Source organism: Triturus cristatus, chromosome 1_2, assembly GCF_964204655.1.
Source record: "Triturus cristatus chromosome 1_2, aTriCri1.1, whole genome shotgun sequence".
Lineage (NCBI taxonomy): Eukaryota > Metazoa > Chordata > Amphibia > Caudata > Salamandridae > Triturus > Triturus cristatus.
This window is the reverse complement of record NC_140580.1, coordinates 1,126,506,681-1,126,522,804: the sequence shown is the minus strand read 5'-3', so window position 1 is coordinate 1,126,522,804 and position 16,124 is coordinate 1,126,506,681. Positions and strand designations below refer to the sequence as shown.

The window sequence follows — 16,124 nt, the reverse complement described above, 5'->3', positions numbered from 1 at the left end:
AGCATCTAGCCGCTTTTACCACAGGTGCCAGGCACAGTCCAAAGATAGGAATCAGAGGGTCCAGAATACTGGTCCAGTATCAATACTTGGACGAGTAAAATCAGGCTCAGACTAAATGGAGGAGCAGCCCCGGTCCATCAGCTGCTTGGCCACCGCCTCGCCAGATACGTGGGTAAGAAGTCATGCTGCAAAGGTCATCCCGCCTTACTGATCGACGTGGCTTTTGGAATGGCCCTCTTTAACGAGAGACCAAGATACAAATCCTGTGTTTGTTTCTGAATTTTGGATCACCTAAGGGCAACACCTGATGGCCAGGCTACAATTATTACAAACGTTAACAGATTCATGCCTCAATAGCCATGTGTCGCCGCCTTCGCCTCGACAGATGTCAATCTGCAGCCTTCACCCAAGTGTCCACAGAACACCACTGGAAGGACCCTGAAGCCCAAATATATACGGTATCTTTGGATTCTGCCAAGACAACTGTATTGTTGATCCCGCTTCAAGAATATGCACAAAAATATAAAAATAGATCATCCTTGCTTCTACCCGATAGCTGCAGATATGGTGTTCAAAGCCTGAGCCTCACCTCTATGGTTCTGCCTCTAAAACCTTCATTCGCTCCTCCACGTCACATCTAAAACAACTTGGCTCTAAAGCTACCATTCAGTGCTCAGTGAACAAAGATGTCAAACTTATATGGTGAAAAATCTCAGGACTTGCAAAAACGGTCGTGAAGCAGAATATTGTCACCACACGCAATGGAAACTACAAGATGAAAGTTTCTTATGTTTTCCAATGAATAAATAAATGTATATAAATAAATGTATATATATAAATGTATAAATATATATATATATATATATATATTACCTACTGGCGGTCGCCAGTAGGTAGTTATAGTTAGGACCACGTTTCCATAGGAAAACCTCAACATTCTATTTTGAATAACTTTGGCGCCGGTCGACGAATCCTCGCGAATTTCTCAAAATAGGTGGGGCGCTACGCTCCGCTCCTACCCTGAAAGTCTCGGGGGGATCCGTCAAGCGGGGGCTGAGATAAAAGGGGGGTCCCAAAACGCGTTTTTCCCATGCATTTTTCCATAGGACCTTTAGAACGAGCTACAGCCCGAACGGCTGAACAGAATTACTCAAAATTTGGCAGAGAGGTAGTCCCTAGGTCAAGGAAGTGCCTTTTGTAGGTTTGGTGTAAATCTGTTCAGTAGATTCTGAGAAAATAGCCTTTAAATCAATATATATATCTGAGCCCGCTTACGGTACGCTTACCGTACGCTTACGGTAAGCGTACGGTGGCGTGCGCGAGCGCGATTCTGATTGGCTCTTAGATCTTAGTAAACATTCGAATCGGCCGAAACCAGGAAGCGGCGGCCGCCATTTTCTGTGTTTCACTCTGAAAAAAAAAGAGTGAAAACAAGAAAAGGGGGCAATGAGGAGAGTTACAGACCCCCTTACATTTGTGAGGGGGTCAAAGAAGGACTGTAAAGTACAAAACAAACATTTATTGATTTTTTAAAAAAATCACGGGGTACGCGTACGGTAAGCTTACGGTAAGCGTACGGAAGAAACATGGCGTGCGCGAGCGCGATTCTGATTGGCTCTTAGATCTTAGTAAACATTCGAATCGGCCGAAACCAGGAAGCGGCGGCCGCCATTTTGTGTGTTTCACTCAGAAAAAAAACAGAGAAAACAAGGAAAGGGGGCAATGAGGAGAGTTACAGACCCCCTAACATTTGTAAGGGGGTCAAAGAAGGACAGAAAAGTACAAAAAAAACATTTATTGATTTAAAAAAAAATCACGGGGTACGCGTACCGTAAGCTTACGGTAAGCGTACGGTAAAAAAAATAAAAAAAAATAAATGAAAAGCAGATTTAAGAGTTTGCTCATCATATGTCCTCCATGTGCGCACGGTGCGCGAAGCGCATCGTGCGTTCATGGCCCATCTAGCGTAATGTGGGCACGCGGTGCGCGAAGCGCACCGCGTGCTCACTGTGCGCGCACGGTGCGCGAAGCACATCGTGCGTTCATGGCCCATCTAGCGTAATGTGGGCACGCGGTGCGCGAAGCGCACCGCGTGCTCACTGTGCGCGCACGGTGCGCGAAGCGCACCGTGCGCGCATGGAACGAACTGCGTTAAGTGGGCGCGCACGCCACAAATGGCGTAAAGTAACTTAGCATTTAAAAAACCGTACAAATTCACTGAAAAAACCATAGGTTTCACACATGTTATAGTTAGCTGGAAATTTTACTGATAAAAAACCAATGAAATTCCCCCGTTATAGTTACTGTAGGCAACTATAACTCACGCGACCGTAATCCTCTGCTGATGACATATGTGTCTTTATGAAAAAAAAATATTTGTAATATATGTATAGCTAAAATTTAATGGAAGAAGACATGGGCAAATAAGTGTCTAAATACAGTATTAGCATCAGCAGAGGATTGCGGTCGCGTGAGTTATAGTTGCCTACAGTAACTATAACGGGGGAATTTCATTGGTTTTTTATCAGTAAAATTTCCAGCTAACTATAACATGTGTGAAACCTATGGTTTTTTCAGTGAATATATATATATATACACATACATACATATACAGTTCCCTTCACATAACATTTTAGGATTACAACCTACAGTCTCTTTTGCGGAGGGGGCTGAGGGGACAGAGTTCCTAGGTGCCTGTTCGCTATGTACTATATAATAACTTTAATGACGGCCCCTTTCAACATAATTCATTTATCACCCCCAATATGTCTACTGCCACAGCTGCTGCTTGGGTTTTCATAAAAGGTTAAAGCACGGCAAAAGTTAACCCCACCTAGCACCCCCTCCCCCATGGGAGATCTCCAGCAAGGAACAATATGCCATGCCCGCCACATCCATTTTCATAATACATGCTCGGGCCTGCGCTCAACATCTGCACAGAGGTAGCGCAGACACCGGTCGCTCCGACACCCTCCATCCTGCCATCCGAACACGGGCTCTTTGTTTCTTAAGTGACGGAAGGTTTAATCAAGAGAGCAGGCAATTCATCAATCCAAACAAGGCCGCTTGCACGGGGCTGACAGCGCGCACATGGCTCTGCAGAGCGCGAGCTGGCCACCTGTCAGGCGTACCTTTCTTTCTGATCCGGGCACGCAGACGCACGGCAGGAGCGGTCCGCGCGTCACTGCCGCGCTCTCGCGGCCTCGCGCCGCACCCATCCTGTCTCGCGGAGCACGCGGCCCGCTGTCAATCACCGCCACGCTGCAAGGGCAGCTGGCAAACACTATTTTGGTCTGAGGACTATTGTGAACTAATGCAAACCTTCAGGTTAACTAATTGCCCATCGACTTGAGGACAATTAACAAATCATTCCGCCGTTTTAAACTTTACGGGCCAGTCACCTCTTGCAAGAAGGCCGTACTCTATACACTTAAGGTACTTGTTTAGTAACAGCAAAACATTCTGCATGGCAACCCTGCGCAGAAGGAACAGTAAAGACACGCACTGACGCATCTCTCAGATTCCTTGTTCTATTGCACTAGAGAGACATGATATGGGACAAGTGTATGTGGCCGTGTCCATAAGAGTGGGGGAGAGAGCAGGGGAGATGTACAGCTCAGAATCCAGAGAGCTCTTTTCATGGGATAAAGCGCTTAGGGTCAGGGTGATCGGTCGAGAGATAACTGCTCAAACCAGTGTTTTCACCCAGGATTCAGTATTCAGCAGTAGAGAGCAGAGGTCACTCGTCCATCGCTCGGGCTGGGGATGGGATGAGCATCACGGGGTGTCTTGGTCTACAGCTCAGATGAAGGCTTCACGAGTACAGACGGGCTTCTTTGCAGGGATTTGAGGCCAGGTGTCTAAGTCAAGAGTTCAGTGCCCAGGGCGAAGGGTCTTTGCTGGCTCGGAGGGTTCACCTTCAGGCTAAAGGTCGCTGGTAAATTGCTCAGTTTTGTGGGAAGAGACGACCCTTGCACAGATGTCGGTGTTTTGGCTGCACAATGATATCCTTAAGTCCACTGCATGGGTAAGGGAGGTTCTAAGCAGGGCACAAGTCCTAAAAAAAAAAAATAAGTGGGGAGACTAACCTAGTTAATCAGTAAGCAAGTGGCATCACAGCGCGTGAATCACGCCGCATGACATTGCGGCGCGTGAATCACAGGAAGTGGCATCACAAGAGGTGATTTCAGATCGTAAGCCCTCATATACATGTTTAACAGGTGTATCATGAGTACATTTGGGCACATTTCGAGTAAACAAGCAAACCCTCCAGTTTTAGGCTGAAGATTCACACTTTTGTACTCTACACATAAAACAATGTTGCCTGTTGTCAGTGTAAAGCTTTCTCTAGTCATAGTGCTTTAAAAGAAAAAATAGTGATATTTAAATTATTACAGCACCTCCACAGGGGTAGTAAGCGCTATATAAATGCTATTTATTTTGTGCAAATACTGAGAAAGATCAACACATCTGACGTTCTCACAGTGCATGCAAATCTCCTAAACAGAGCCTGAACAAAGTGAAAAATTGCCTCTCAAGTATATGTGAAGCGCTAACAAGGTGTGAGCCTTTTTTATCCTCTGCTGCATTTGCTTCTAGGTGTGAGACTCCTGACTGCTGCCAGCCAGGAGACTCGAACAAAAGGAGGCCTGATGACCCCTCAGACTCGGCCTTTGTTAAGAGCCAGCAGGAGTCAGAAATAAGAGAGCCCCCTCCCCGCCTGCACGCTGCAGCCCATCAAAAGCAGATATCAAAGTGCTGCTGAATGCGTCCCGGTGCAGGCGCTGCTGAATGCATCCCGGTGCAGGCGCTGCTGAACGCATCCCGGTGCAGGCGCTGCTGAACGCGTCCTGGTGCAGGCGCTGCTGAACGCGTCCCGGGGCAGGCGCTGCTGAACGCGTCCCGGGGCAGGCGCTGCTGAACGCGTCCCGGTGCAGGCGCTGCTGAACGCGTCCCGGTGCAGGCGCTGCTGAACGCGTCCCGGTGCAGGCGCTACTGAACGTGTCCCGGTGTTTGGAAATTACATCTTTATCAGTGGGGCCACACTTCTTGGCAGGGTGGAAGGCGTCCACCCACGTGTACCCCCGACTCGTGTCCTGGTTCCAAGTCTGGAACTCAATGCGGGGTTCACAAGCGCGAGGTCTCCGCCAAGAGCTCGTTGCTTCTGTTCAAGGGAGATAGAGAAGTGCACGGAGGAGGCGTCGCTCAGCCAATTTTCTACTGGTTCATGTGCTCTTGTTCGGGGCATGCCAGGAGTATTCTTAAAACAGAGGCCATTTTGTGGTTTGGGATAAAGTCTTTCTTTGGGGTTCACTGCTGGGGCCTTGGTGAAGAATTCACCACTCGGGCCAAAGGGGTTGAAACCAATTGTCGTAGATTGGCCCAGGAAGGGTTCTTAGTCAAGTTCGTATTTGGAATAAAATTAGGGTAGCCACATAACCTGTGATTACCTCACCGAATGATGCTCGTTTCATTTACCTCGGAGGGATAAAAGGCCGAATCAGCACAGATAGGGTCCAAACTTGTGGACTGTTGATTGCACATAGGTCACGGCAGCAAGTCGCAAACACCTGCACTATATCCGTGCCTTAAAATAGACAATATATTATCATATTAGCACAGTAAAATAGCAAATAAAGGGCTGAGAGTGCAATTGCTACATATACTAAATTATTTGTGTGCAAAATCAATCTTTTTTTCACAAGTCTTCTAGACTTCTGAGGGAAAAAAAGACAACCAAATTGTATTTGAAGCTACAGTAGACAGATGACGACCGACGTCCCCACAGATTCATGAAACAAATATATCCAGATATTCCTGTTAATGGCTCATTTGTGTTTTCACTCACACATGCAACTAAAATTGAGGAACCGAGAACTACAACAAGGGCTAAATTCCAACAACTACCGGAGGGACAACTGGTGTTCTGACAAAACAGCTAAAGAAGCCGGTTATTGGGCAATTCTCCAGCGGCTCCATTTCCCACGTTAATTGTGAATCTACCACACATGACACTCCAGCGTCCACTGCAAAGTTTGTAGATTGCATCAAAAATAAGAGTTTGTTTCTATATCAAACTGATCAAGAATTACTAAAAACAAAGAGTAGGGAAGCACACTGCCAGATCCTTCGCAAAGGTGAAAGCACACTGCCAGATCCTTTGCAAACATGAAAGCCCACTGCCAGATCCTTCACAAAGGTGGAAGCACGCTGCCAGATCCTTCACTAAGGTGGAAGCACGCTGCCAGATCCTTCGCAAAGGTGAAATCACACTGCCAGATCCTTCGCAAAGGTGAAATCACACTGCCAGATCCTTCGCAAAGGTGAAGGCACACTGCGAGATCCTTTGCAAAGGTAAAATTACACTGCCAGATCCTTTGCAAAGGTGGAAGCACGCTGCCAGATCCTTCGCAAAGGTGAAATCACACTGCCAGATCCTTCGCAAAGGTGAAATCACACTGCCAGATCCTTCGCAAAGGTGAAGGCACACTGCGAGATCCTTTGCAAAGGTAAAATTACACTGCCAGATCCTTTGCAAAGGTGGAAGCACGCTGCCAGATCCTTCGCAAAGGTGGAAGAACACTGCCAGATCCTTTGCAAAGGTGGAAGCACGCTGCCAGATCCTTCGCAAAGGTGGACGCACACTGCCAGATCCTTCGCAAAGGTGGAAAGCAGGCTGACAGATCCTTCGCAAAGGTGGAAGCACGCTGCCAGATCCTTCGCAAAGGTGGAAGCACGCTGCCAGATCCTTCACTAAGGTGGAAGCACAGTGCCAGATCCTTCGCAAAGGTGGAAGCACACTGCCAGATCCTTCGCAAAGGTGGAAGCACACTGCCAGATGCTTCACAAAGGTGAATGTTTCAAGAAGCTCCAGAACTTGACACAACTGATGCACAGGGAGGTGGTTTACTAGGATTACACACTATTAGCCAAGAAGGGAAACTGGAGTGGACCCCAGATCTTGCTACTCAAAAGCGACTACCACTGGATTTTCCACATCGGCAGGACCCAGCCTATGTGGTCCTGGATTTTCCAGTTACATGTCACAGCTGATGGGCATCTTTGTCCAATTGGCGCACCAAATTTCAACTCCCAAAATCCATTAGATTGTCAAACTCAGAACAAGGAGCACGGTGTTCCTCAAATTCAAATTCATGCCCTTTTCCTTTTTTTCGTTATTCCCTTCTTCCCTCCTTTATTCCCTCTTGCTCAACGTTCTCCTCCCTTCCAATCATGGCTTCACCCCACTTCTGTCTTATAGTAACACAATCTAAGGAATGACAATCGTTGACAACATTTACATTAATTCTCTACTGCTCCTGCAAGTGCTTTTTAAAAGTTTTAATTCAAGATTTTATGTTTTTGCATTATAATGAAAAGTGTTTGTATTAGCTTTTTTTACGCTCTACTGATCTCCAGAAGGGATCTGAGAACTGGTCTGATTAACAGTCATAAAATACATAAATGTAAACACATTTCCCCAAACAACACATGATGTAGATTAATATTGAAGTTTTAATTTCTGCTATATTTCTCAGAAATAAACTCTTCCCAACCATCTCTTTTTTCTTCTTTAAAAAAAAATAACTTTTTTGTAAGCACTTCTCTTACTTGGGCTGTCCTCCATTTTGTGAATTGTTCTCAACACCTGAAGCATGACATGTTACAGTGGGAGGATGTGCAGTGCAATCTGTTGGTACATCACAGTCATTTCTCGTTTTTACGAGAATGGTAAAAGAAAAGAAAAGAGACCATTTCAATCGAACCTTTCCTTCTCTACTAGGTCTGAACACTGCACTTCCTGTTCTCCTATGATGTCACTTCCTGTTTCCAGTGTGCACGGTACTTCAAAAAATGGAAAGCAACCCAAATAAGGAAAAGATAAGAACATTTTTTTTAGAAGTTTGTGATTCTGTTATGGTAAGAACTCACCTCATAAACAGCATGATAAATTTAGGGGAAAATGTGTGCCTGGTCCCTGACTTCCCAAACATTTATTGATTCGCAATGGCTCCTGTATGCATGCTCAGCAAGTATGTTCTAAACCTGGCTTGGTTGTGGCACTGCAGAATGGGAATTGGCCATAATACGGGCACATTTAATTTAAACTGCTGGGGAACTAACTCATGGCCCTTGCAGAATACTCTGTCTGGTCCACCCTTCAATCAAAGCTGTGTCACTGACCAGTAAATCAGTCGGACAATTTCATACAGCATCACAACATTACTGCTGTATAAGAGAGAGATAAAAAAACACGCTGAGCTACAGAACCACAGAAAATGCAATATTTCACAGGCAGCACCACCGCTACCATGAGTAATTGCTGACCCCTACTGGGATGCGCTCACGAGGGAGCGGCCACAAATTTCCTGCTGCCATCATAGGCAGTAGATTATGGCAGTCAGAAATTATAACACTTGTGCAAATTACACTGATTTGTTGCAATGTGAGTGCAGGTATCAGGCAATGTGGTTTACAGAATGATATTCACTGGGCTGGCTGCCTGGACATCTTGTTTTTGAAATAGCCAGATATGGGCGCGATCGAGCATGTTGACTAGCACAGAGCCATTTATTACACCCATGAGCAGGTCCTTCGATTGCACAGGATGCTTTCCATCATGAGACATTTTATTATGAAACTGGCCGCAAATGTATTAGCAATACCATCATGGTCTAGCCAAGAATTGATCTGAAAGCAACATTTTTGCACTAAAATTTGCCCTTAAAAACACTTAGGGAAATGTTGAGTTCTTATGTAATAATTACACTGGATTTATCCTGTTCCTAAGTTCTCCCAATGTTGACAAATACGTAAACTTTGGCACAGATGGATAAGTGATTGTCCCAGGATCACACATTTCAGCTATCTGGAGAAGCCAGGAAATGATATTCTTGATCTGTAATCAGCAAATTGGTCCCCGTACTACATCGCCTCTGCGATACACTCACTGGATTTCACCAATACCCTCCCTCGCACCCTTTCAGAAGGCAGAGTGCACAGGCGTCCTTTCCAATGAAAATGATTGCACCTATATAGTGCACTCGTGTACCCATGTATGGATCTCTGATCACTTTTCTAAGCATTAAACTAACACATACGTGTTCATTTTCTAACGCTTCTACCTCTGTATCAATTCTCATCCATTATGGAATTTCCAGTTTTCTCCGATCGATGCTTCCTCTTATTTATTTATCTAGCTTTATATAGCGTGAACTACATCTCCTGACTAAGCGACGGAGTAGAGCAGGGGATGGCGCTATGCAAAGCACTGATCCTTATGCCTCTGGCATGATCTATAGGCCAGGTAACAGGAATTATTCTATTCTTTGGCCAACACGTTTTTCAAATAATTATGAATGTATTGCATTTGCCTCCAACTCTTTCATATGCTGCATAAACTGCAGAATAGAATAAAAAAAAAATTCTAGCTCAAATGGATCAAAAGTTACAAAAACGTGGTGACACATGGCCCTGCGCAGTGAAAGGTCCTATGTAGAGGCTGACGTCATCTTTCAATTGCTTACGGCTGTATTTGGGTGTTAAACTAGTACTAATAATGTGAAATATGTACCCGACAATGTTATGTGTAAAAATGGCAAAACAATTAAGAAATACTATCATAAAATGTGTACATAATTTGCCCGTTCATGCAGCATAATTTAGTCCACCATGCCGTATAATTGCGGTGGCCCCGTCTATAGGCCCCATACACCGATGCTTTTCTTGCTGAGAACTTGTCGACTACTTTACTCTTCAAGGAACGGTGAGACACCACTGGCTGGGCAGCACTTATAATAATAATTCCACATTTGTATACCGAAGGGTATTCAGGTGCAGGTGGGGTGGGGACGGGGGGGGGGGGGGGTTAGGCCACTGATAAATCAAAAGATTTTTAAAATAATCTTGAAAACGTAAATTGGTGAAGATGTTTGGCTGAAATCTAAGAAATTCTCCACGCACGGTGACACGTCTAATAAAACCTGGACCACTGAAGGAAGTCCCACAGCAGCATGCAGAAGAGGGGACGGTCACATCACGATCAATCTAGGACACTATTGGTCCTGTAAGGAGGAAGGCGCAGAGCGTGTCCCCAATGTACACCTTGTAGGCACATGGTGGCCAGAGTCGAGCCTCTCTCTATGTAGCTAGGTCGGAGTCAGCAACCAGAGTCGGTGCTGCATCAAAGCCACTGCAGGCCGCTGCCTTACAGGGCCACCACGAGACAGGACCAGATAGTAACAAAGACCACAACCACGAGACAGGACCAGATAGTAACAAAGACCACCACCACGAGACAGGAGCAGAAAGTAACAAAGACCACCACCACGAGACAGGACCAGATAGTAACAAAGACCAAACAAATGGCTTTGTTCCAAGGGGATGAGCAAGTGATCAAATGGCAAATATTCATTTTGCCTTAGTATCCAACAATCTCTGCACTGAAGCCAATAATAAATAGTGATCTTGGCGATCAAACATTTCATTACAAATCTTATTTTAGTACTTGTAGTGAGTAACATATACCAAAGCTTCTTGGAGCTGGTGAATCAAACAAAACCATAGAACACAGAAAAATACAAGCAACCCCATGTGTTCCTAGGAAACAGTTAATATTTAGTCATTAAAAATCACAGTCTGCTATTGTCTGTGTAAAATCTGAATGGAAGAAATTAACTAGTGCCCAAGGAGTTAATTGTTTGAAGCCAATCAAGAGATCTACAAATTAGAGTAACATGGTCTTTACTCCTACTCTCAAGTAGCCGCATCCGGCAGAATGTACACGACTTGTACACTTTTCCTCAGTGTTTCTAGAAGGCACAGATGTATTGAGTTGTGTAGTCAAGGAGAAATTGAACCAGTAACTAAAGAAATATGCTGTTGTTTACTGCTAAAGGTAACATTTTCTTTAACAGTGTAAGTTTCAAAAGCAAGTGCTGGTCGAGGGTTGGCTGGCATCCAAATTAATGTCAAGCTTGCATATGGTACTGGATGCCACTGGAGGAGAACACACAGCAACTGCCCAGAGGATGCCATGTGACAGATGTTCCTGGTGTAAGGGGCTCCGTGTTAGATGGATTAGGCTTCTGGAGTTGAGAGTTCACTCCCCAGTATACACTGCTACTAAGAGTGCAGTAAAAGAATCATGAAAAATTGTGACTGACTGGACGGATGATGTTGTGGGGATAACCCTAAGATCAGAGGGGTGTCATCGGCGTACATATACGCAGGACACGTAAGGAGTGTAGGAGTTAGGCCGGAAGCACCGTACATATATTGAGTAAGAGTGGGAAGGGCAAAGAGGCACGAGGCACACCACAGCCAATCTTCCTTACCCAGATCCAACAGGAAGCAGTGTGAACATTTGCTTCTGCGGTGTAAAGGAAAACTTAATCCATTTGAAAGTGGAGACTCCAATAGTCACTTCTAGGAGCTTGGAGAGAAGGACTGCATGAACCACAGTGTGAAAGACCACTGATGGGTCTAATAGAACAAGGACACTGACAGCTACGCCATTCACCAATCTAAATAGCCCGGTCAAGACTATAGTGACCGTTAACTTGCTGCTTTGCCAGAGACGGAACTATGGCTGGAAAAAATACAGCGTGGCATTGCTTTTGATGCAAGTTTGCAGCTGGTAAACAGCGAGGGTCTGAAGAATATTTCTTCGGTATGGCATTAGCAAAATCTGTCATTAGTCAGGATCGATCAGGGATTCCTTACTAATGGTTTAACCATTGATGATTTCCAGAAGAGAGGCGTTTCTCAGTGCTTTGGAGAACTGTTGGATAACAACAAAAGTTGAGGGGGCAAGAAGGCACCACATTATTTCATTACTCTGGCTGAGTGCAGATCAGCAGGGGAGCCAGATGGGCAGACAGATGGCCAGAGCTCTTCCGTTACCTGAAACACTTCCTTGACCAGCGGGGAGCCTGGGACATCCCGGTCATGCAGCAGCTCTGCCTGCAGCACCTGGATACATCTGGAGAGTAAAGGTGGTCAAGCTAGCCTGCGGCAGAGATAAGCTGGTCAGAACCACGTCATATGAAGCCTGGCATCAAAGAAAGACCTCCATTTGCTCATCCCATTAAGAGTAAGATGCCTTTCGGTGCATACGAGCACGGAGATGGTATTTTTAGAGTTTGGGTCAACTTAACTGCACTCTTAGGGACAGTACGCAGTCAAAAACGCTGTAACTTCAAAAAACTGTACGCACTCCTTAGTTTACACTACATCCGGGGCAATACTTGGTAATCACAGTATCTTCCAACAGGAAGACAGGCCTACTGTCAGTTGAAGGGTAGGGGAAAACCAGAGATACTTGTGGGCAGAGAAATTGGTTTTAATAGATCTGCAGAACTTTAATATTCAGCACTGTCCTGAATCTTGCAGGTACGAGTTCCTGAGTTGTGTCACAAGAACAAAGTTCTTGATATGAAAACATCTAACAGGTTCTCCTCACAGGAGGGGTGGGTGTGACTCGGTGTGTAGCAGTGAAACGGTTGGTTCACAACAACGCTGAATGGGGAGTTGAGGTATACCAATATATACGAAAAGGCACAATAATTGGATGCATTGTAAGTGCGGCGCCGTACTGAAGTTTGGTGGGAAGGAGTGACGAGAAGGTACTGGAGGGGCTCTAGGCACTTCCCACCAGTGAATGAGGCACACAAGCACTAACTCATGAATATGCATAAGCGCTACGTAGTTAATTCAGACTTAATGTGTCTCACAACAGGGATGTATAACATGAAAGAGGGTTCCTGCAGCGCACACCCAGGTGATTAAAAGGGGCACTTTGAGCCACAACACACTTCTAAAGTAGCCAGTGACAATTATCAGCTACCTAGGCTGCACACCGGCCTTTCGATGTGTCCAGCTCGGAGGGTGTGAGCAGGGCAGGCAAGCTAAGCCTATCTATGGACAGTGGTGTGAGAGGTTTCTGTGGTTTCAGGAGTCTCCCATGTGTCTGTGCGTCTCTTAAGAGAGTGTCGATGTGTCCAGCTCGGAGGGTGTGAGCAGGGCAGGCTAGCTAAACCCATCTATGGACAGTGGTGTGAGAGGTTTCTGTGGTTTCAGGAGTCTCCCATGTGTCTGTGCGTCTCTTAAGAGAGTGTCGATGTGTCCAGCTCGGAGGGTGTGAGCAGGGCAGGCAAGCTAAACCCATCTATGGACAGTGGGGTGAGAGGTTTCTGTGGTCCCAGGAGCCTCCCATGTGTCTGGGCGCCTCGCAAGAGAGTGTCGATGTGTCCTGCTCGGAGGGTGAGAGCAGGGCAGACAAGCTAAACCCATCTATGGACAGTGGGGTGAGAGGTTTCTGTGGTCCCAGGAGCCTCCCATGGGTCTGGGCGCCTCGCAAGAGAGTGTCGATGTGTCCTGCTCGGAGGGTGAGAGCAGGGCAGACAAGCTAAACCCATCTATGGACAGTGGGGTGAGAGGTTTCTGTGGTCCCAGGAGCCTCCCATGGGTCTGGGCGCCTCGCAAGAGAGTGTCGATGTGTCCTGCTCGGAGGGTGAGAGCAGGGCAGACAAGCTAAACCCATCTATGGACAGTGGGGTGAGAGGTTTCTGTGGTCCCAGGAGCCTCCCATGTGCCAGAGCACCCTGCAAGAGAGTGATAGAGGCATGGAACTATAAAAGAGCCTGTCTGCATGCACTCTTCGGTGAACTGCATAGGCATCAGTTTTCAGTGCTTAATAAAAGAAATGAAGAGCCAGGGCCCTCGTTAGGGGGCCGCTGCGCTTGCACCTCATATTGCAACTGCCAGCGCTGCCAATGGTGGTACCAACACAATTACTAATCATCAGACTCTTTGTGGCACTTCAGCCTACTCTAGGCCCCCAAAGCTATAAGATAGGCTTGGGTGGTAGTCAGTAGTCATCTTTCACAGCGTCACCACGTGGCAGACTGGAACAACCCCCGTGTAGACAATTTAGTGCCGGTGCTGAGCACCTGAAACCACCGGCTCAAATTAAGCACTGCCAGTTTTCATGGTCATGTAGATTTCCCAAAAAAGAGTGTTCTGCGTTTGTTCTGGCGGTACAGTCCTGCATCCACCGACGGTGGTGATGCACTTACACGCTTCACCCCAGAAACAACAAACGCAAGGCATCCTTCATCTGATTTCAAGAATTTAGTGGGGTGTCCTATGAGGTGCCTCTGTTAAGTCTTTTTCATTCTCTTCCCCTGGGCGATACGTTTGACCCAACAGTGCACCACAACCCACCTGCCTCCCAGACATCTGCCCACACCCCCAAATCAGCCAAATGAAACTACATCCTAATCAATCCCAAAACTTTAAAACGTGCATCAGTATCCAGTGTGCAATATTCGCTATTTACTACAAAACTACAAAGAACCAAAGTAATCGTCCTACCGGATATGGCGTACAGATTCGAGTGCTGGTTTTCAAAGTCCGGTCGAGTGTTTTTGCCTCGAAAACTAGCAGGAAGCGTTAAAGATATATGCCTAGTTAAAAGGAAAAAACAGATAATGTAATAATAGAAGGACTTTCGTCATCTGCATAGAACTTTTCTCTTTTCCAGAGATAATCAAAAAAATAATATGCACAACCAATGGTTCAATTTCAAGAGTTTGACTTCTCGCATTCCATGAAATTCTCTGTAAAAAAAATATGAACATCTTATTTTAAAAAGTGGAGGCGCTTAAGTGGATAAAAGTAAGTTCTGTCGAGAAAAAAGCTGCACGTAGACAGTTTGCTAAATTATTTTTGTAAGCCAAGTCACTGCAGATTTTCTTTTTAGTATAATTCACTTTTTGAAAACAAACGTTCAACTAAACAAAATTCTGTGGAACAAGGTTAATATTTTTGCCCTTGGCATTAACTGAAACATTGCTACAAATTTTCTCAATTTCATTAAACTGCAAAATGATACCTTTTTTACAATTACAGTGGTGGAACTATAGGATCACGCAATCTAGAAACAGTTTTAGGGTAAAACAAAGTACAAGTTAAATCCGTATTTGCACCTTTAACATAATCACAAACAATATTCGATGAAAAGCCTCGGACATTGCATTTTCATAAGCTCGGGCATATGAGAGGGAGACGCTTAGGTCCACACAGACATATACACAGTGTTGTGCTTCCTCATAATTAAAGCAAAAGACTTTTATTTAAAAAATTTAAAACTTCTAAAAAGTTTTTTTTTTTCCTGCTGTGTCGTCTGTTGTGTTGCGAGTCAAGAAAACACTAGGTTTTGCAAAGCCTGGAACCCAAAGAGACACACAGCACAGGTACGATTCTAAACGCTGTTAATCAAAGGAAGCGTTGAAGGTAGACTGCAGGGATTTTATATCAAGAAAATCAAATTCTTCTACTCTCTTGTGCAGGTGTTTTTTGTCTTACACTGCTAGGAGGTGGAGCGTCACCGCATTCCAGATGTGTGGAGAGAGTGCAGCCAAGTCCTATCCCCAGCTGCCCATTGTCGACGGACACTTCATGATCGCAAAGCTCTAACTGGAGTATGAAGGACCGTGACACTCCATACAAAACTGGCCATACTGCAGAAGGCCTGATGTATTTGGACTGTAACTGAAACCTTTCAATGTGAACCAAGGAAGCTAAGAGAGGGAGTGGGGCCTGGAGAAACTGGCTCCTCCTAAGCGGGTCCTGCAATCAGATCTGTTTCCGCACATCGCAGCCTCTGTAACTGGGCTACAGGACAATCCAAGATGTAGCGCATTCTCCTCATCCTGTCCACTTTCAACTTGAACACTAACTCATTGCGCATACACCAACCATGGTACCAACTTCTATTTTAACCACAGGAGGAAAAGGCTTGATTTCACCGCAGCCACAACCCATTGTGCCTTTCCTGGCCCAGAGTAAACTGTGTTCCAAGCTAGCACCCGTCTGGCATTGTAAAATATTTCTGGGAAGCTGTCCCCGTCCCACCTTACAACCAGAAAGGTGGACACTATCACAACAGCACTCTCACTTGTGGGATCACTTGGTTTCCGTAGAGGGCTTGATGTGTGGTCCCAGATATTTAAAACCACATTCCGTGCACCAGAGAGACCTCCTTACTTCCTCAAAGGGTAACTGGGGATGAAAGCCGTCGCCACCTGGATGAAGAACAGCTGCCTGAAACTCAACTCAGA

At 45.6% G+C, this 16,124-nt stretch overlaps 1 protein-coding gene across 4 annotated transcripts in view; it reads right to left on the bottom strand.

Moving 5' to 3' along the window:
* MVB12B (multivesicular body subunit 12B) overlaps positions 1-16,124 on the bottom strand; it is a 390,107-nt gene that overhangs the window by 171,283 nt on the left and 202,700 nt on the right. For all 4 annotated transcript variants that reach the window (XM_085613813.1, XM_085613812.1, XM_085613811.1 and 1 more), the window contains exon 7: positions 14,377-14,468. In XM_085613813.1, coding sequence (XP_085469939.1) covers positions 14,377-14,468 — 92 coding nt within the window. The remainder of the gene's footprint in view (positions 1-14,376; positions 14,469-16,124) is intronic.